General features: G+C 45.5%; 1 protein-coding gene across 2 annotated transcripts in view; it reads right to left on the reverse strand.

Annotated features, from left to right (window-relative positions):
* The window catches only part of MTMR7 (myotubularin related protein 7), a 78,239-nt gene that overhangs the window by 18,867 nt on the left and 37,192 nt on the right, over window positions 1-22,180 (reverse strand). For both annotated transcript variants that reach the window (XR_016507399.1, XM_090258085.1), the window contains exons 5-7: window positions 19,170-19,298; window positions 15,579-15,713; window positions 6,357-6,489 (exon numbers count right to left, since the gene is read on the reverse strand). Coding sequence is in view for 1 of the 2 variants with exons in the window: in XM_090258085.1 (XP_090114211.1) it covers window positions 6,357-6,489; window positions 15,579-15,713; window positions 19,170-19,298 (397 nt within the window). In the remaining variant the exon portion in view is untranslated. The remainder of the gene's footprint in view (window positions 1-6,356; window positions 6,490-15,578; window positions 15,714-19,169; window positions 19,299-22,180) is intronic.

Here is a 22,180-nt window from a genome sequence, read left to right on the forward strand (position 1 = left end):
CACATATGTTCTAGTACTACTAATCACCATCGAGCTAAACAAAATCAAGCAGCAGGTTCACAAAAGAATGTCCTATTAGCATTTATTAGCCTTGCATATGAATTCTGAGCCTAAAGACAGAGTTTGTAGCAAATAAATTTTAAAAACATATGTACCCATTTATTTTACATTTGCCATACATAAGGCTCAGGACTTGGTGGTTTCCTCGCAATGCCGCAACACACCTCCCATCTGGAGTTACTATAATTATCTCAAGTTATAGAGGAGGAAAGGGAGCAGACATGGGTGGCCAGCAAGCACACTGTGATAGCAATCTGGTTCCCCTGACTCCAATTTCCGTGTTACTGTCAGTGCAAATAGAGAGTAATGAAGTCAGTATACAAAACGAGCCGGGATGAACAGGAACTGACTTGAAGGTAGGGCTTAAGGAATGATAAAGCCTGAACAGGAACTAAAAGCAGGTGGAAACAGGACATCCAGACGGGGAGAAAATGTTGAGAGGCCAGGGAGTCGGGTGGATATAAAATATCTGCACTAGCCACTGGGGAGAAGCTCAGGAATCACGGGAGATTAAGATGTTGGCAGCAACTACCTGAATTGGAGCAGGCGTAGCAGGCGGGGACTCGGTCCACGCTCATCCCATCAGCTGGGTCGCTGCCAGGACCAACACCCTCATCAGGTCTGAGGCTCTATTGTCACTGGCAAACAAGTCCTCAATTGCTAAACCCCAACCATCACCTTCTGGAAAAACAGCCTACCTTGTCGCTAAGGTTAGTCACTTCTATGTTGTTTCACGGGACCTACTTTCTCCTACAAGCTCTCCTTTTGTAAACATCCCAGTTATCCAAGACTAGCTGTCATGATTAAGAAAACGTAAAACAATCATTCTGAGGATGTACATTTTTTAACGACTCTTTGAATGGTCTCAGTGGACATCAAGATAAAGCAGAATGGTTTTCTCATAAAAGTCCATTTTCTCTTGTCCTCTCCTCTGATAATGAAGTCCACAGCTCTGAAATCCAGTTAAAACACTCAACCTTCCCACTTGCCCAGGGAAGAACCCTCAGTGATAACACGAATTAGCAAGGAGCACCTCTTTTCCCAGCCATGATTGCTCTATGTCAAAGCTAGTTACTTCACTTTGTATGAATGAAGGAGGCATTTTTCTATCCAATGCCTGGCACACAGACTCTCACTAACTGATGAACAGATGAATGTCTGGAATAACTAGAGTAGCTCCTAGTTAGTACGTACACACTATCAGCAGACATTGCGCTTGGTACTCTACCTGCGTTATCTACCACACAGGGTATTATTTACTCCCAGTTTTCAGACTGGAAAGCATGGTTTAAAGAAGTTTGCTAAATCATCCAAGGTGACACAGCCAGTGAATAATTGAGCTGGAACCCAATCTCCAGCACATACACCAAAAGGGTCATGCTCTTTCCTCTGTCCCTGAGTGCTTTAGATGGTATTGTCTTAATTAGCTGATACCATCCAGCTCCCTATCAGCCATGTTCTACATCTTCTTCATCCATTTCTTTCCTACAAAACCCATGAGTTGGTAACTAGTGAAGGCTGGTAGGACAGACGGTTGGTCTAGCAGAACACACATTAAATACGCCTTATGACTGTTACTGCTATGTGAAGCTATCTAGTTCCACTCGAATGGAAAAGTGGGTTTTCAGTGTGGAAACCCAGGCCACTTCGCTAAGTTCTAGGGTAATGACCAGATTTCCAGCCAGGTCTTATTGGCCAACTCGTCCAACAGGTCAGTAACCTGAGGAACTTAACAATGGCAAAAAGTAAAAATATAGAGAACTTAAAAAAAATTAGCTTTGAAAAACAATACAATTTTTTTAAAAAGGATTAACCTCTAGATAGCCTTTTAGAATTTCATAGTATAAACGTGTAGACAATGTAACAGGAAAGACTTAAAAATGAAAAACTTAGATATGCATTATCGATAATGGGTTATTCTCTTCCATTTCTTCCCGGTAGAATTAGCTGTCACTTCATGGAGGCAAGAGATGAGGAAGAAAGTAGCACACAGAGAGGACGTGTGAACGAACAGCCACAACCTTAACACCCTGAGCAGAGAGAAGGAAGTCATGAAAGCTTGCAGTTGGGTGTGTCAGGAATTGTTCCCCTCTAGACCTTGCAGTGCCCGAGACAAGTGGGCATGGGGACCAGAGCAAGGAGTCAAATGACCCTAACACCCACCGCAGAGGTGCCTCCATTGAAAACCTTGAAGCTCTCCACCTTCAACAACCCGTTCCACATCCCGTGAATGTTCTGAATAACCGGACCCCAGAGCCTTCACCCAGAAGCACAGATCAGGCACAGTGGCTGGGGTCACAAAACCTTCTCCAAGGCCAGTGCCCACAGTTCCAGGGAGAGGCCACAGTGGTTCTGGTTAGGGGCCTGCTAAAAGATTTCAGTCTTTCAGTCGCTTCTGCATCAGCACGGTCCCTTCACTGTAGGACCGGCCACACTGCTAAATGGACACAGGGCCTTTGTCCCTGTGCTCGGGACCCACTCCTGTCCGCTCTGCCTCCAGCTGAGGTTTGTATCTGTGCAAAACAACGTGCTGAGAAAACACCCACCAGGCCCGACATGCGGTTTATTAAATTAACTTTTATGAACTTGTGCCAAGTGGACACAGACCGTATCACAAGACAAACACTCCCATACCCTGGACATTGTGCCATTTCATTCCACGTATCTTGAATAAAGGAATTAAGGAGAGTCACCTGTAAAAAGGCACGGACATATCAAAGCCTTGCCTGGCTGAATGAATCTACAGCCCATTAACTTGTTCTTGTACAACACATCACTGCTTCCCAAGAGAAAGCACAACACACCTCACATGGGAAAGCACTGTATGGTTGATATATTGCTTACCTTGTTTTACAAATCCAGGAAATGATAATTGTTCACGCTCACTCAGAGGCAAAGGTAAAAACCCAGATCTTCAGACATTTAGATCAACGTACTTTCTACCCAACAACTACCCAGAGAGGCCATAAAGCCAAATGGTAAAGAATGTGGCATCTGGATTCATACTAATTAGGTGAAAATCTTGGTTCTACCCCTTACCGTTGTGAGTTTGCACAAGTTTCCTGGCCCCTTGGCCTCGATTTCCTCATCTGTAAAGTGGGACTATTAAGACTAGCTGCACCGTGATTGCAATGAAGGTTGAATAAATATATCTTAAAATACTAAACAATGTTGATATATTATGAGACTATAAAAACATCTTAAAATATTAGGATAGATTAAACATTAAGTCACTCCATAAATGTAACATTACCCTGTAGGGTGGTTGTTTCTGAGCATGTACAATATCCAAATAACAAATCAACGCGGGTCACTGTAACATAATAGAAGTACTAGGCTCAGACCCTGCTTTGTTATGTCATACTCAGAAGGAAGTGTTTTTAAAAACGTAATATAAAAGTGCTTTTTTAAACGTCATATACCAGACTCTGTAACCAGAGAGTGGCAGCCTCAAAGAAATAACCTGCCATGTTGGGGACAGCTTATGGGAGTCCACAGCCTCTAGGACCTAAGGGTGGCTCAGTTTTAGTTAAATGGGTAAGTCAAATAAGCGCTCGGTTACGTAGAGTGGCACAATGGCCAACAATATTAATGTTCATGTAGAACCCAGGCACGACACTTGGAGTGGGGAGAAGTGCAGTTTTCTAGGCAACACCGCGGAGTGGGCGCATGTCGATGGAAAAAGGAAGACGATGTCACAGTCCTCACATCTTCCCTGTAAATAAATACCTGCCTACCTTGAAAACGGACTTACAAGGAGGCGTTAAATGCAGCACAACTTCCCCGAGGCTGGATGGGAAAGTAATTCTCCGTCCAGCTCTCCCTTCCTCTCAGTGATTTCCTCCCAACACCAAGGATGCCCAAGGAGATTTGTATCCACATCCAATGATAACGATTTCTTCAGCCCCGGAAAGGGCCTGGTCCAGACTCTTCTATGGACCATTTGAAAACAAAAAGAAAAAGAGTATAGGGCACTCACCCTTACGTAAATGATCCAAAGGGAAGGTACTGCAGAAAATACTTAGTAAATTACAAACTTTCCGCATAACCAGAAGGCCTCGTTGTTATTTTACTGGGAGGTATCAATTCCACAAAATAATTTGGTTTAGGACTTATAAGTCAAGCTTAAAATTAAATCAGCTCGAGAACACAAACCTGGCCCTCGATTTCAGTTTCTTGTTAAATAGCCTGCAGCCCTTGCTCACAGACAGAGCTATCTGCAGCCAGAATTAGTCTCCGTTCTTCAGAACCTATTCTTATAATATCAGTAACAGTGGTGAAAAGAAGTTGAAGAAAATAACCATGAGTGAAATGCACTATTGCTCCTCCTACCGAGGGGCTGGCTGTGGAAGCTTTGATGGCCAAGGGCGGCTGTTTGAGGAGGGAAGACCTCAGAAGCTGGGACTGGTTGCATCACCCCATCAGCTGAGGCTGTGCTGTGGTTTATCATTTACTTGGTAAAAACAGATGGTCAAACATTTGTCAAGTCCCCTGAAAGGCATCCAGAGAGTTGTCCTTGCTCACTACAGTGACACAGGGCTGGAAAAAGGATGCAGTAACAAGGTCCCTTATGAAAGAGAGAAGAGACTGGCCTCTGGGACTCAGTCAGCATGTGCGTCCTGTAGAAGTAGCAAGTCAGACCCTACATATAGGGGCAGGAGAAACGGTTCCTAACAAGAAACCAAATAAATGCTCATTAAAAAATGAAACCCAAAGTGATATATTACAAGTGCTCTTAGGAGCTACTTTCTGCAGAGAAGAAAATGGGAGTTCTCCAAAGTCAGCTTATGAAATTACTAAATGAAAAATGGAAAGGATAGCAACCTCAATGATTCCGATAATGATGAACACTCTTCACACTAAAGTTAGGCTACCCTTTCAATGACGGGACCAAACAAGGCCAAGTTCTTCACACCTTAAAAGCACAGGGACAGCCAAAGGACCTATGATAACCCCCAAAGATTTGAGAAGTGCAAGCAATCACGCCCAGGCATTGTCACCATGACCAGACATGTGACATATTTGCTGTGAGAGTCACAAGCAGGTGGCTCTGGGGCCGTGATGTCTTCGGATGCAGGAAGAGATTTCCTCTAGGTGTTCAAATACTCAGTGTTCAAGTGTTTGCAACCAGGGGCAGCCAACTGTAGATTCACAGCTGTAGCAGCAGGAAGCGCCCGTAAAAATCATGAGGCCAGCCTTCTCTGGTGACAGCAGGTAACAGGGCCCCAGATGACGGAACTGAGGGTTTGGAGTTTCCCAGTGACTGAAATGACGTGAGGAGAGAGGATGGAACTTAGGCCTGTCTGCGCCATTCAAGTCTCTCCAGCCTCACACTGGGCTCTCACTACACCCTATTGTTCTGATGAAGCAGAGAACTGCCTTAAGGTACTGAGAGCAAATCTGTATCCAGGAAAGAACTCCTTCAGCACCTTCCTCGTCCTTCTTCATTCCAGACGGACCCCACATGTCCTTTTCAGACAGCCGCTGCCCTAGCACTCAGGGTCATCTCTCCCCAAGGTGCAAGTGCAGCCTTTACAGCCTCCCAGGCCCCCAAGATGCATGCCGTCCTCTTTCTCCTCAGTTCCGGTTCCCACGAGCACCAGGAGCAGTGCGACAGATTCCTTCCTGGGCCTTTATAATCACAGGGAGCACCAGCAGTCAATCAAGCCAGCTTTGCGTGAAATGCAGGATTTCTGCTCATCAGCTTATGGCTTGCCTGGCCCTGTGAATGATTCTTCCGTGTTCCATAATCCATCGTTGTCATTTCCTTTACTGTACGCCGGTGTGTGCGTGTCCCAGGTGCACACAGCTGTGGGGTGGGTGGGGGCGTGGTTCAGCTGTGGGCGCACTGCCGGGGGCGCTGCTGTTTGGAATGAGGATCGGGCCCTCCAGCAGCCTCCCTTCCAGCGGCCATTCGGCCACTGGGATCCGGTTTATGACCCTCATCTCCATGCAAAAGCAGCGGGCTGTGGCTTTCACTGTAGGACTACTCCATGAGAGTCACGCTAATATTAGGAGGTAGGAAAAATATCCCTGTGCACTTTTATCTTAGATGTTCAGTACCGCTGGCAAACGCCTAGCTGCTAACCAGTCCCAGTGACACAGAAAATAAGAGCAAGGCTGTTAAATGTTTAAAGAGTCACCGCAATACGATATTGCTCCCACCTTATCCCACCGATGTAAACCGCATCATGTAAAACCATCATTTTAACAACAAAAGACTGTCTTATTCCGTTTGGGCATTAAAACGTTTCACAGCATTTTTTTGAATGTTGTGTGCATAGAAAATGGGTTACCTTCCAGCATTTTCTGCAGACTGTTCCTCATGACGTGGATGTTCTCTATCCCGATAAACTGGAACTTGATGTTGGAGTAATTGTCTTCATTCTCGTAGCCTTTCCCAGCAGCGCGGTTGGCCATGGCATTCAGCTGCAGCGGCCGGCAAAACAGGATAGTCACCACTTATATTCAGGACCAAAACATTTCATGCTCATCCCCAGAGACACTCAAGGCTATGTGCAGAAACATAACGTTATACATCACTGAAACACGGTACTGAGCTATGTAGATTCAGACCCGCAGGCTGAGCTTGTATTCAGCAACAGAAAGTTGTTGACATGGGAACATCTTCTGAGCTGGGAAGAAGCATTCTACAGGTTAAGCCTTTGGAGATGCCTCTCACAATCCCCTGTCACAGATGGCAAAATATGACAGAAACAACATGCCCCACTGTAATACCAAACATTGTAACCTGCAAGGTGACAGAAGAGCCTCAGCAGGCACGACCACCAATATCAAGTCTGTAGGTTAAATTACTACATCTCCCAGTATCATACTGCTGGTAAGTACGCCATCCAATAGGAATGGTTCCATCACTCTAATTTGCCTACAAGAATCCCCAGACATCCAATTAAATATTGAGCAGGAACCCCTGAATACAATGAGAGGCCGTGCAGACATTAAGTCTCCAAAGGCATGTCCTCCAGCTCCCTTATTGAAATCTGGAGACCTCTTAAGGGGGCTGTGATCACTTTCATTACCATAATTTGGTACATGAGAAGTGGGGATTTCCTAGTGCAAACTGGGCTGAACGATCATGGATTTTGAGGAAATTTATTAAATACAGACTTCTGCCCTAGTCTTGTGTAACTAAAATCAAGAAGGGGACAAGTCTTGCCTTAGCTCCGAAGCACATAGATTTCTAGAATCCTTGCTGTTTGGCTAAGTGGGTAATCCCATCCTAGAAAATAGTATTTGCTGGCCATTCTCTTCCTCTACCCACCAAGGTCAGGGGGCTGTCCAAGGCAAAGAACTGACACCCGGGACTAACCACCAGAAAAAATACCAGCTTTTAGGACCACAATGCAGTACTGAGAGGATACTAATAAATACTTTTCAAAAAGCTAACTTTAAAAAGCTAAGTTAAAAACATACATATTCTTCAACCCAGATCTCTCACTTGTGAAAATCTAACATAATTAAAAGTACCAACGCATAAAGAGAGATGTCTAAGAATGTTTATTGCAACTTTTTTTTTATAACAGTAAAAAGCTGAAAACCTATAAATATCTCAATAGGGCAATGACTGGATAAATTATGGTAAATTCATGTCCTGACTACTAATAAGACTGAGAAAAATATAGATTATCTATCTCATCTATCGATGCAGAGAGACAGACAAACTTTGAATTGGCCCATGACATGTTAAGTGAAAAAACTAATCCACAAAATAATATTCTACAATTATCCCATTTTTTTTGAAAACAAATTTACCTACAAATGAGCATTTATGTTTATGCATATTTGATTAAGCAAAATAAAAATATATGGGAGGCTACCAATTGGCAAAAGTTATAGCAGAAAAATAGAGGTGGCAAGTGACGGGGGACACTAGCAATACTATTTTAGAGACTCCCATACTCTTTGTTATAAAGGAGATATATTAGTTTGTAATATAAGTAATAGAAGTGAAACATAAACCAAACAGCTACCAGGGGCCCTGCTCTGTGATTTAGTTCATGTGACTTCTGGTGGGCCACATCAGCGTTCAGGACCCCTTTTTCCAAGATTGTCACCTTTCTCCCAGGCATGCTGTGAGAATAAAAGGTTTGGCCTTAATAAAGAAAAAAATATTAAAATAACGTTATTTTTAAGACAATTTATATTCATGCTTTAAAACTTTAAAATATTTTAAGGGGAAAAATTTTCTATTTCTTTTAGACATTATTGTTAAGAAACTATTATAAAAGGTTACTGTGTTGTATAATTATTTTCCAAAGCTGTTGGCTTATCTTTTACAAATTTTATGAAATAAAATCTTTACTAGGATAATTGTGTCTTCTGGTTACATGAACCTTAAGCTTCATTATCTAGAATAATTCAAGTTAAGCCTACTCACCTCATACCATAGAGATATTCTTTTTAAACAGTGCAGTAAATAAAACCAAAATATTATTATTATTTTATTATCATTTTATGAAATTAGGAGTCGGTTCACATTTTTACATAGTTGGTTACCTGTAACATGGGAGAGTTTATTGGTAGTCATTTTTAAAAACAAAGAAGCAACACAAGATGGCCTCTGGAAAGTCAGTGGTACTTCTCATAGTGAACAGAAGGTGGCACTATTTAACCTCCCATCCAAAGTGTTACTGGCTCAAGGTTTCCGCATATTTCACAGGACCTAATATGATAACATGGCAAAAACTGAACCCTCAAAGCAGGAAATACAGTTTTAAAATTAATAAAAATTCAAGAAGCTATCCTGGACTTAATATATATAAATATGCTATATAATTATATACTTTGTATTAATATTATACGCCCTGGCTGGTTTAGCTCAGTGGATTGAGCGTCGGCCTGCGAGCTAAGTGTCGCTGGTTCGATCTTCCAGTCAGGGTACATCAGAGAAGGAAAACTCTGATTCCAAAAAACCTCCGCTGCCTTGCGGCATACCTCTTCAGGGGAAAGGCTAAGGGAGTAAACCCCGACAGAAAATCCGGAGCCGGAGTCCCTAAGGCGGTTTGATGTTGTAGTCAACACCGGCAACTCCTGCGGCGCACCTGAAGCCAAGCTGTATCGACTCCGTCTTTCCCTTGGACCCTTCAGCTGCGAAGAGAGGGGGGGTCTGCTGCATGGGCAACAGCAGACCCTCCATATCACCCTGCCCAGGCTCTGTAGCTTCAGCGTCATCACAAGATGTCGATTCAACACGGGAGGAGACAGATACCCTGTCACTCCCGAGTCGGACTGCACAGCCATTCTCGGCGGTGCAGATAGACTCTTAAGAAGCTACACCATCGTCTCTTGAGACGGACGGCTGCCGATTAATATTATATATTATTTATATGTTTTATAATTATATATTATATTATATATGTTGTACATTGTTTTATATATATATATATATATTCAGGCAAAGTCTCTCTTACATAACAAAACACTATTTATTAGTCAATCTAATTTGGTCCCCTGTCCCTTTGGCTAAGAACTCCTTTTCACAACCAAAGGAAAAGCTATTGATTTCAACTCCTAAAAATTTCTCAATAGATAAAACAATGAATGTAACTACATACAGTTTCACTTCATGCTTAAGAAACACAACAGACAAATGAACAGTGGGACTAAAAGGAAGTGCTCTATTTCCAACGTAAGACCACTCTGCTGTTTGATAATCTCAGCACCCTTGGGTTCAGGAAAGCTCATAAGTGAAACAAAAGGAACCTGCTCATTCCTCAAGAAACACTTAATGAACACCTGCTGTGTGCCGGGCCCTGAGCACAATAAAAGGATGAGTAAGAAAGAAGCTGTTCCTCCTGCCCTCCGCTTCCCCCTGAGTGTGGAAGGCAAAGCTCTTCGCACCAAACAGTAATGGACGGTACGCACAGGACGGGGCAGGGGCTGAGTGACTGGAGGCAGCAATGGTGGCAGGGATTCGAATCGGGAGGGGTCCCAAGTGGCCTAGGGGAGCAGAGGAGAATGTTTCATGAAATAAGGAAGACTTGAGATGGACTGTAATGATTTGGAAGGACGGAGAGAAGGGGGTGGGAATTCCAGATCAAACAGTGAGGGTGAGAGAAGGTGGGAGTCAAATCAAAGGAGTCGGTGGGTAGCGGCGAGCTCACCAGTGACAGTGGGTGGGAGGTACATGTGAGGTGGCTATACCAAGAGAAGCAGCCGGAAAATATTTAGAGAACTCTGCAAATAGGCCTGACCAAGACGTTTAGACTTTCTCTGTGGCCCTGCAGAGTAACTGAAGGGACTCCAAGAGAGTTAATGTCCACGAGACTGAAGACCCACTGGAATGGGATCAAGGATGCAGGCGCCACTGGGAGCTTGTCAGCCTTGTTTATGTCCTCGGCCTGGCCCAGGACAGGCACTCAGCGAAGATTTATTGACTGGCTAAGCCCCAACTAAATATCTGAATAATGGAAAGACATTTAGAGGTGAACAGTATAAAACTGTAAGAAACAGAATCACATTCTTTCCTTAACCCTAAACCAATCAAATATATCAAAACCATAAAACCTTAGTCAACAATCATCTTGATATCAAGCTAAAGGTCAGCCTGGTCACTCTCTTAGGCTTGGAGTCTCAAATTTCAGCAGAGTACATTCTCTACCTGAATAACAACAGGACCTGATTCAATGCAGTTGGGAAAGGAGAATGAGGTTGACCTTGGCAGGAGGAGGACTGGGCCACATCCTAGCCCAGCGTGTCAGATGATCGTCCTTTCCTCTCTCTCCCTCCATAACTGCTGAGATGAAGAACCTTAAACTGTAATATAAACATGAAAATCGAAGATGATTTTATTTCTTGTAACTCCTGTCCACAACCGTGGTGGCCAAAATCCTCCTTTCTTTCCCCCTAGGGACGGCTTAAGCGGAATGAATAGCTTTGGAATTGTACTCAGAGAGGAAATCACGATCCAGCGCAATCTAAAATCCCACCTATGATGCAATATTATCTTTCCCCTTTTACAGGCTGTTTGGACTGGTGAGGGGTCTGCTCTGGTACGCCCTCCTTCTCTTCTTTCTCCTAGGCTCTGTGTCCTGGGAAAGAGGGGGTCGCAGAAGAGTGATGACAGAGAGGTAAATATATCTTCATAAAGCTGGGCATGACTGCAATGCTCTCTCCGTTGGTAGTGGCTGCTTTTCTGGTCACCACTTACCGACCATCCCTGCCCTCCCTGGCCTCAGCGTCCAAATGCCAAACCTCCTAGGGCCTGTGCACGTTTGAAGGCTCTTGCAGGGTAGGAGGTACACGGGTCCCTGACATGGGAGATCCACGCTGACTTGGGCCTCTTCTAATCCCCTCAGCTTCCCTCCCCAGCATACAGCCCACAGTCACGTGCAGACAGGATCTTCCACGGGGTGAGCCCTCTTGGAAGGGGCTCCAGCAAGATGGCTCGTGCACAACTTCCTTCCCCAGGGTCCACCTGACCCCCAGAGATTCCTCCATGCTTGTCCTGCCAACGAGGACAGACTGTTGCACCGATATCTCTCTGCAATTCCTTCTCCCCTGCCCACTGCCCTGGTGGCCGTCAGCGAGTACGCTGCACACCCCACTGGGAGCCTAGCTTTTCCTCTTTGGGTGCCACAAGCTTTACAATGGATTCTCCTAGACACCCCCTCACACGGTCAGTGGATAGAAACTACCTAACTGATGATTCCAGAGAAACAAGAAAAGCTTCCCACGAGACATCCCATTACACAACTGAAGAATCGCGTATAAGACAATGGAATGAGAAGTGATAACCACAGAGCTGCCTTTGAGGAGCAAGGACCGAAGGCTGAGCGCTAGTGGAGGCTGGACGGAGCCCGCCCTACCCACCCCTCCTCACGGCTACACACTCCCCGCAAGGTGCTGGCGGCAGCGCTCAGCCCAGAGCCCTCCTTGTTCCTTGGCCTTGGCCTGAGCTTGGATGAGCTTGTGGTTGGTTCTTTAGCTTTGAGTCTCCAGCTTTACTGAATATGTGCTTAGAGCCCAACAGTGGACACAAAGCTTCCCCGGGGAATTTTGTCAACAGACGGCACCACGCTCGAACACAAGGAGCCTGGGCTTTGGCGTCAGATAAGCCTGCATCTGAATCTGGGCTCAGCCTCGAACTGTGTGGCCTTGGGTGAAGTACTGAACCTTCCTAAATCCAACACCCTATCCATAAGAGCACCTCCTAATGGGCAGGATTATTATAAGAATTACATGAGAACGCGCCTGGCATGCTTACAAGTTCAGCAAAGTCCCAGAACAAATTAATGATAAAGTCACGATCAAAGTTGAGATGAAATGATTCTCTCTCATTTTACAACTCACAACTATGGCATCAACAGCTTTACAGCTTCCTAGTGCACCAAATCCTGAAGTGATACACAACCGCACGGGTTTAGTTTGGTTGATTGACTATTCAATACCTGCGCAGGGCCTTGCTGCCTTTGCCCTCCCCTCCCCCCAAAATTTTAAAGTCAACAAGCAATTCAGAAGGCTTTCATCTGAACAGGGCAGCATCGGGGGTGAGCCTTGCTCCAAGGACAAGAATGGCTGGGATTGCCTCCTAACCTTTCTCTTTTTAATGAAAACTGGGGGCAAACCTGAGCAGTATCCTACTGGCCTCTGCCTATCCCTATAACAAACATGGACTCAGTCTCCGGGCTACCAAGGAAGCCAAACGCACTCCGGAACAAAGATCAACAGGCAGGATCTTTCAAAGTATCAAAGCGCTCAGCAAACAGTTTAAAACTCACGTGAAGTGCGCATGGGCACAGGTAAACAGGAGGAGCGGGCGCCACTTGTACGCGACACCCGTTTTCTTTAATGGATCAGCATGAAACTTCTTATCGCTGAAAGTAAACACACTTAGTGCTAAATATACCCTTCCCATCTTGTCCTTCAGATTAATTTATTTTAAATCTGGCATATGCCTGGCTCAGCAGCTGCCACATTTCCCAGAACGTTTACATAACATAGTACACACTTGGCTCATTGGCCCTTAAATGAGTAGTTGAATCTGTTTGCTTTCCTTTAAATCTGGGAAAACAGAGCAGAAGGGCATCCCAGTTCAGGGAAGCCCCAGTCTCTCCTTCCTTGTCTTTCCTTTTCTTGTCTTCAGTATATATGTGTCTAAGAAGCAGGCATCCACCCACGAAGTCTAGCAGAACAATTGTTCTTGACTTCCCCACAAGGTACAACGAAGAGAAGGGAAAGCAGTCAAGGCATAATAAGCCAGAAAGAAAAGCACAAACCGAAAGAGAACAGTAAAATTCAGAGAGTTTCTGGCCTCTTTGGGTAAAAATCTCCACTCAGAGAACCTGTTTGGTTCCTGGTCTGAAGCTTGTCCCTATACGTGTTGCTTTGAGCATTTATCTGAAAAGCAGGAATGCTTCCCATATAATCTGCTGGACCGTGGTCCAGCTATAATACCTGCGTTATCCCTGGTCATCCTCACCACTCTGCCCACACCTGTCCCACCACTGCGCTCCCATCGGAAGCCGAGGGGATGGTTCCGAGGTCAAGGGTATGAGTGCGGCACTGATTTCCGCAAGGAAAACATCAAATTAAGTGATCCAGACCATGAATCACAACACTTGATGACGTGAGACTCAAGGAAGCAGTGAAAATCGCCAGGGTCAGGGTCAGGGTCTGAGTGTCTGCACAATGGACAGTCTCCAGTTCTCATAATTTCTCATGTCATCTATAAGTACAGACTATGTTTGTAACATCAGTGGATACTTTTAAATTATGGTCTGTGGGTTGCATTTCCTCCATCCTGTTCTAATATGTCTTACACCCTTATGTTCTTTTTAAAATTAGCTTCATTGACATATAACTCACATGACATACAATTCATCCATTTAGCGTACAATTCAATGGTGTTTGGTATAGTCACAGAGTCATGTGACCATCACTGCAATCTACTTTTAGAGCATTTTCATCACCCCAGAAAGAAACACTCTACCATGAGCTGTCACCCTCAATTTCCTCCTGTGCTCCTAACCCTAGGCAACCACCAATCTGCCCTTTGTCACTATAGATTTGTCTATTCTGAACACTTCATATAAATGAAATCATATAATATGTGTCCCCTGTGACTGACTTCTTTTACTTAGGATAACATTTTCAAGGTTTGTCCATGCTGTATAGCCTGTTTCAGTACATCTTCCTTTTTTATGGCCACATAGTATTCCATTGAATGGATATACCACATTTATGAATCCATTCTCAGTTGATGGACATTTGATTGTTTCTGCTTTGGGGCTATCATTAATAAGGATTACATATTCATGTACAAGTTTTTGTGTGGACATATGTTTTCATTTCTCTTGAGTTAGGAGTGGAATTGCTGAGTCATATGGTAACTATATTTAACATTTAAGGTCCTTGTGCTCTTTTAACCTTTTTATGACAAAATTGTTCAATCTATAGTTCATAAACTAAAGGTTTCTTAAAATCCTCCCTTCACCCTATGGGAAAAACCACTATTAATAGTTTAGTATACATACCCTCACTTTTTTTTTCAATGCATAGTTTTTATAATATAATTATTATTACATAAATGTGATTGCATTACACATATTCTCCTGTTTCTCACTCTTGTTGCTCAATTGTACATCTAGGACACCTTCCATACCCATCAGGAGAGATGAGGTTGCATGTGTCTCTCTCTTATCAGTCACAGGTCCAGGTGTGTTTTCATTGTTGGCAAGAAATTACAAGGTCAAATAGGCTGATTAAAGGCCATTTCAATCTGTATATTCATTCCATGCACTTGAATGTGATTTTTGTTTCCCTATAATCATAGCCCATCCCTCTGAGGACTCCATTTGCTGATTGATTTAAAAAACACAGTGTGAAATTGGAAATTATACTGGACCTAACACTAACTAGGGTTAAAATATAAAGCTGTGTGGGAGCTAAGTGTGAGATGGACTTGGCTTACCCCTTGATGACTAGACCTATTATTTCCTGTTTGTTGTTTTATTAAATGATAATATTAATATATGAATGCGTGCATAATTATAAAGTAATATTTTCAGAAAAGAGATGAACAGATGGTTCTCTACCTCCCCAAACCCTCCCTTCTCCATGACATTTTAATAAGTTGGTGTGTTTTCTTTCTGGACCCTTTTCTATTTCAATAGAAATGTTTACATATCTGTAGTTTTGTCTTTCATTTCCTTTTTACATGAACACCATAGTACACATATTATTTTGTGGCTTTTCCTAACTTAACATTATATTTTGTAAATCTTTCACAAATAAAAGATCATTATGAGTTGGATTTGAAATCGTGTCTCTGAACACCTCACCAAAATCGAACTGCAGGAGCTCCTCAGTAAATTTCCTATTGTTGGAGAAAAGATCATTTTAGAAACACACCAAGAAGTAATCTGGCATATTTAGGAGAGCCCCTTCGCAGAGGCAGCAACCCGGCGGGGATGCCAGGCGGTCCGGGTTGCTTCACCGTGGTCCAGGCGCACGCCTCAGAGCTGCGGAGGCATATGCGTCAGAACGGTGACACTTACTTTGGGCCGAGTGTCCACGACGTAGATGAAGTCGCTTCCTGGGTTGGCTTTCCTGATGGCCTGGAGCATCTGCTCGTCTTCCAGGCACCGGGCACTGAAGCCGGACAGGGGCTGGCTGCTCCGGCAGATGGAGGCCTGCGGGGAGAGGCCGTGGCAACACGTCAGACCCCTACCTGTGCGGGCAGACACGCGGGGACCCCCTGGGCCAGCGGCGCAACAGGGAGCCCCTTGGTTCGTGGGCGCTCTCTATGTGGGTGGGAAGTGCAAAGGGTTTCTGTGTAAGAGACGGGAATGTGGAAGGATGTCTGCATATGACCCAAATGAGGACATTTAAAGCCATTTCAATAACCTGCTTTCCTTTTCACTGGTGTCGATTCATTTTCCTGCTGAAGGGAGAAATATAAACTAAATACTTCTGCTCCTAAAATGTACAGCATACTACTCATGGCAAGACCAGTAAAATAAATAAATAAATAAATAAATAAATAAATAAATAAATATATATATATGTGTGTGTGTGTGTGTGTGTGTGTGTGTGTTTAAAGGCTTCCCATCCTTTTTTACGAGGCCATTTAGAAACATCACAAATACCCCAAGCCAGTTCTAACCCTACATGGGGGACTTCCCGCTGGGACAGAAGCCCAGGCTGCTGCTGGGTTGGGCCCTGGAGGGCGGCAGGCACCAGCCTAGGCTGGCCCACGTGTGGGAGAGGCAGGGGTCTCTGGGACTCGGCCTTCACTCTCTTCTGCAACTTCTCTATTTGCAATTCTAACAGGTATAGGGTTATATTGTTGGACAGTATACACAAGAGTGTAAACGTCTGCCCTAGTTATTAACAGGTGCGTAGAGATACAACTGCGGAGCTCAAACACATATACTCTGGGACAAAGTACCTTTTCTGGGTTTAGATTTTGTTTAAATATTTAAATTCAATTCAGATCATCAAGTACGATCAATATAGGAATGAGTCGAAGAGTCTCCACTGAGACCGTGAGGCCCCTGGACATGAGGATGAAGGCACTGCCGGCCCGCAGGGAGGAAGAGAGCCCCCTCTTGCTCTGCGCAGGCTCAGCAGGGGACACTTTCACTGAAATCAGTCCTGGTGGAGCCTGTTCAGGGTGCCTGAACGGCAGGGCTCTCTCCAGGAAAAGGCATCCCAGCTCTGAGTCCAAGCACAGCTTAACTGTCCCTAAAGCGCAAGTTAGCTAGGGTTTCAGGTTCTCCGTAATAAGGCGAGCTTTGGCACTCCCCATCGGAGCAGGAGGGGGGTGTTTCTCACGAACTAGACCACCCTTCGCTGAGTCCCTGGGGGCCGAGCAGCTCAACACAGCTGGGCAGCTGTCAGCGGTTCTGGTACCACTCTGTAACGGGGACGGGAGACGGCCGAGGTGGCTCCAGGAACCCCAGGGCCTGCAGCGGGGGGTGGGACTCAGGAGAGCAGCGCTGGGGGGCGTGGGAAGGAAAGCCAACGTCCAGCCAGCAGGCTTGTTTAATTCTTGAGTCCTTGGCAGCACAAGTGCACCTGCTGGTCAAGGAGAAAGGGACACAAGGGACTGACCAGGGATGGGAGGAGCCAGCTCAGGGGAGAGCCAGGAGAAAGGTGGACTGACGGTAGGGACCAAAGGGGTTGGGTACAAAAGGCAAGCTACAGCACATGGATGGAAACTGAGTTCCCACACATGGGTCCCCTGGTGCTTTGTCTGGGGGCCTATTTCTTCTCATCTCTAGAGGGGTCAGAATTGGAAGAGTGGGCAGGTGGGCACATTACGTGTTCCCCTGGGGTACCCAGGCAGGTAGCAATGCTTAGAAACACATCTCTGCCTTATATCTCATAAGAAGAGCTGAAACTTGAAGTACTGTCTGCTTTAAATGTTTGAAAGACAGGAATGCAATTATTTTAAATGAGAACTGACGGCTGGATGAATCGTTGTCAGGCCTGGATATCGAATGGAGACGCACACAGGGCTTCCACGGTGCGAGGAGGGGCGGGGGCGGGAGGCAAAGAAGCCGGGCTCTGTGGTCCCACGGCTGAAAATGCCATCCTACTCTGACACATGACACACTTGCCCTGTATAATACTCACAAAGGGAAATAGAAAATCCTTTATCAAGAATATTAAAACAGAAAAAAATAAATAAAAGAAGCAGGACTGGCACTACGCTCACTTTTTAAATATGCAGGGCGCCCCCACCTCTTCACAACAGAAGAACAGAAGACCCCCCCTCCCTTACCTCTATGGATGCTACAAAAAAGGTACATGTTGCTGGCACCCTAATTTCAAGTAAAACATCATGAAATTCCCTAGTCATTCCATCTTTTTTTTTTTTTTTTTTTTTTAAGGAAATCTACATCTTCCTTTGCCTTTCAACATTGCTCCGGTTCTGGGTAGGTTGGAATATATTTGGAGTCAAATAATATGATCAGTAATAAAATACTTGCCTTCTTTAGATCCCATTTCAGAGCAGTGAGCGTAACTAAAAATAAGACCATGGAAAGTGTCTTTCAACTAACGGCACTTACAGAGCTAAATGAACACTTGCCTTTTAAGCAGGCTCCATAGGAGGCTCTTCGTCCCTCTGGTATAGCTTGAGGCACCTTTGCAAGCCTCCCTTTAGAAAAGGACACAGACCCTGCCCTACTCTCTGCCTACAGGTGCATGTATGCCAGACACTCTCCCTCGCCTGCTTATAAACACAACTGTTTACAGCCTCACGTGGCTTTGAATCCACAGCTATATTATCTAGCTGGAGAATCAAACTTTTTTTTCCTCCCCAGAAATGGAACCACAATTTTTAGTTGTTCACATGGCTACCCGTAAAGCTGTATTTTGTCACCTGGTCCTGGGCAGTTCTGACCAGCAGATGTGAGCAGAAGTGTTACGTGACAGTGTCAGAAACCGTCCCCAAGTTGCCGGGAGCGCACCACGTGGAGGTGATGGCACAGTGAGGGCCAAACCCCAGGATGGCAGGCAAGACTGGTGCCTGGAGTGTGGGTGCCTGACAGGTGAGTGATGGAGAGCCAGGACATCGGGCCCAGACCGCTCACTTTTAGAGTTTTATGTGAAAAAAATAATAATAAAGTTCTATTGTGTGTAAGCCACTGTTATTTGTTCTACTGGTGGCAGACAATCCTAATTCTAGCATTTACAAATAATATTTAAAAATAAACCCGCTCTCCATAAACAAACATTTCTTATGCAAAGGATACTCCAATAATGTGCCCTTAAAAAAAAGAATAATAATAATAAGAAGGTGCCGTAGATTTGGGGAGAGGCAGTGTTTTAAAAGTAGGCACTGCAAAGAATCTGTCTGAACAGGCAGAATGCCTCTGCTGTGCTCACTTGGATGACTGTGTTTAGGTATTTTCTCTCTCCGTCCCTTTACTTTATTGTCACATCCACATGGAAGGTCAACATCTCCACGGGCAGAAGTTCAAGCTAGCTGTGTTGTTTCTCGTACCACACACAGCAACATCCGCATGCCTCCAAGGAGAATTCGAACACACACACACAGCAGAAGGCCGCGAGGAATGTCTGCTGCTGATAAAACAAGGAAAGCAACGCCCAGAACGGCTGCCGGCCTCGGCACTTACGTGGTTATCTTTATAGTAGTAAGATAGGGCCGGAAACCTCCGTCTGCTCCGGAACTTGGAACTCCCCACTATGATGTGGGCCGTGGCCGGTCTGGGGACATACAGGTCGGTAGGGTAAGAATCACAAACCTGTCGCGGAAAATACAAGGGGATTTTTAGGCAATCCGGTAAGGCTTGGCGAACAACCACAAGGAGTTTGGTTCACCAGATGTACAGGTTACATGGTGAGGTGGTCCTGACCAAGTTACAAGGAGGCGATTTTGAGGACACCCACAGCCACTTCAAAGGAACGAAGGGCTACTGGTTCTATGACATCAGAGTGAAGGAAGCAAGATATGCTCTAGCATCTTGCCTTGTGCACTGTCCCTGCCGAGGGCTCTTCGTGTGAGAGGAGACGGTGACAAATGAGAAGTTCTTTCATCACAAAGGGACAGACTGCAACTCAGCATCCCGGCAGCTGAGAAAACTTAGGCTGCCTGTTTTGATTGAAAGAGGGCTTGACTCTGGGAGACGGCTTCCTAAAACGCACACACCAGCAGTAAAGGCCCAGGTCACCTTTCTGTCCCCCGCACACAGTGTGTGCAGCCCTGCCTCTGAGCCCTTCCTGGACAGTCCTTCCCCTGACCTGCCCAAACCTCGTCCATTGTGCAAGGGCCAACATCTCCTCCTCCTCCTTCAGGAAGCCTCCCCTCTGTGCTTCCTGCTCTTGTGAAATCCTGGCTCCGACTTTCTGACGCACAGGGTATAACAGCTTTATTTTTGTGTCCTTAGGTGTCCATTTTAGAAGCGGTAAGAAGTGATCGGTCTTCTCTGTGCAGCCCTGACTGTGATTCCCACAGGGGAAGTGGGCTCCTTCCAGTGATCGTGCAGTTGAGTTGGAAATCAGCCGTTTAGAATCTGCCTCTGACTTGCAGACCTCATGACCTTCGGGAAGCCAAACTGCACCGAGCGTTTTGGTTTTCTGATCTCTAACACTGACATGGAACTGAAATATTATCCTGGAGTTGGTATAAGGATCAGATCAGGTCACACCCATGACAGAGCGCTTTATAAACTATTAGGTGTGACGAAAGCATTAGTGGTACCAGCAGTATCAGCAGCTGATCTGCGGCTGGACACACATTTTGCTCTGAGGGCAGCCAGTGAAGATGGTTTAGGTGGCAGGTGCCTAGGCTTCACCAAAGCAACTGATTTTTCCTGGAAGTCAAGCATCTTCTGGGGTGTTTCAAGAGGAGTCCTCGAGCAAGGGTAGCAAAAGGGGGAAAGGCTTTATCTGCACGTCATTGGCCCCTCGTCACACGCCCCGCCCCCACCTTCCACTCTGAAAAGATGGGACTGAAGGGAGTGATCTCCCCGCGGCCCCCAGTGAGACCCACGGCTGCAGAGCTCGTACACTGGCCTGTGGTGCTGTTGTTCGTCCCTTGTCTGCCTGCACTCTCTTTGTCACCAGATTGGTGGACAACATTGAGCAGGACAAAACAAAAAGGACACAAAGTATAATTTTAGCATTTTGTCAGACATTTTAGGGAAGATGATCAGACTTTGATGTGGGCTCCGGTACTGACACTATGGAGGAAAATCCCGTTCTGAGAGCAGACGGCCCCGCCCGCGGGGACCCAGAGAGCTTTTACTGGAATCTCCACCACAAGACACCAGGCTTTCTTCCCCATGTGACTCTGGTGTCTGATCCTCCCTGAGTCAGTCAGCAAGGACCTCCCTACACAGGCCACACCTGCCTGTCTGAGCTTCAAGAGACATTAAGTCTCTTGCATCAGACTAATGACATTTTCTTAAAATAACAGTTTTAAAAAGGAAATTGGTAGGTTTTCAGTAAGTTGGGGATTACCTACTTTCTTCCATATAACAACACTAAGGAATCGCAAAGTTATTGATGATTAAATGAAATAAAAATAAGGAAGTCATGGGAGAGATGCCTCAACATGCTTATATCATACAGCCTTTCTGAGTAGCCAAGGGTGAGCTAGGGACTCTGGCGCTTCTGCCAGGTCCTCTCATGGCTCCCCAAGGCCAAAAGGTGCCCAGCTTGGCCCAGGTCATGGCCCATACATGTACCATCTCTGAGATGGCACCAAGAGAGAAGGTAGACACCCAGAGACCACTCTCCTTGCTACCCTCAGCCCCACCCTGTGCAGCGACCTGGCTGTTGTCTACCTTCTCAGGGCCCTCTTTCTTCACAAGGAGAGGAAGACTCTCCTGCCCTCTAATAGCACCTGGGCTCTCTCTCCCTCCACAGAGCAGGAAAAGACAGACCTTTGTGGCTGGCAGGTGTACGGACCAAGAGCCCAACAACCCGAGGCCAGACACCAGTGCTCAGCCCCGTACCAGCTTCACGGCCTCCCCACACCCGCTCCCGGCCCCGGACCACAGCAATGCCAGTTCCAGGGACTCCTGCTTTCCCAGAGCACTGGGTCGAGGGGAAAAGGCTCCGAGGGACAGAGCTTGAATACGTGGCAGTCAGTTAAGCACCTGCCTGGGAAGCTCTAATTGAAGCTAAAACCCCTTTGGAAAAATGTCAGGCTCATGGCGCCAGTTAACTTGGTTTTAAGATATGACTTCTTAACCAAGCTGGATAAAAGTAAATTCATCCTGCTGTCATGAAAGTAGGCAGCACTTCCAAGTGGAAATCAAAATAACAAGCCTGGATAGCAGTGCCTACTGTCGTTTTTGCAACAAGCCCACGCAGTTATAGCCAAAATTCTGCCCATGAAGAATGCACAGCACAGTATAATTTATGCCACCAAGTTGTGAAATGACAACACAGCTCCCCAAAGTTTGTCTGGTTTAGAAAGTCACACAAAAATTAGGAGAGAATGAGAGGTACACGCACGTGTAAAACGCTTTATTGGAATCTTCTCTACACTGACTGCCTTAGCAAAGTGCATTAAGTGAAAATGCATTCTGCAGATTTTTTTTTATTTATAAGAAAGCAATTTTCTTTGTCCTCCACTAAACTAACCTGCCGGGAGTGCCTGCATGTCTCGGTTGGCCTT

The sequence above is a fragment of the Furipterus horrens genome, unplaced genomic scaffold (genome assembly GCF_987537825.1).
Source record: "Furipterus horrens unplaced genomic scaffold, mFurHor1.1.pri manual_scaffold_12, whole genome shotgun sequence".
NCBI classification, from domain to species: Eukaryota; Metazoa; Chordata; class Mammalia; order Chiroptera; family Furipteridae; genus Furipterus; species Furipterus horrens.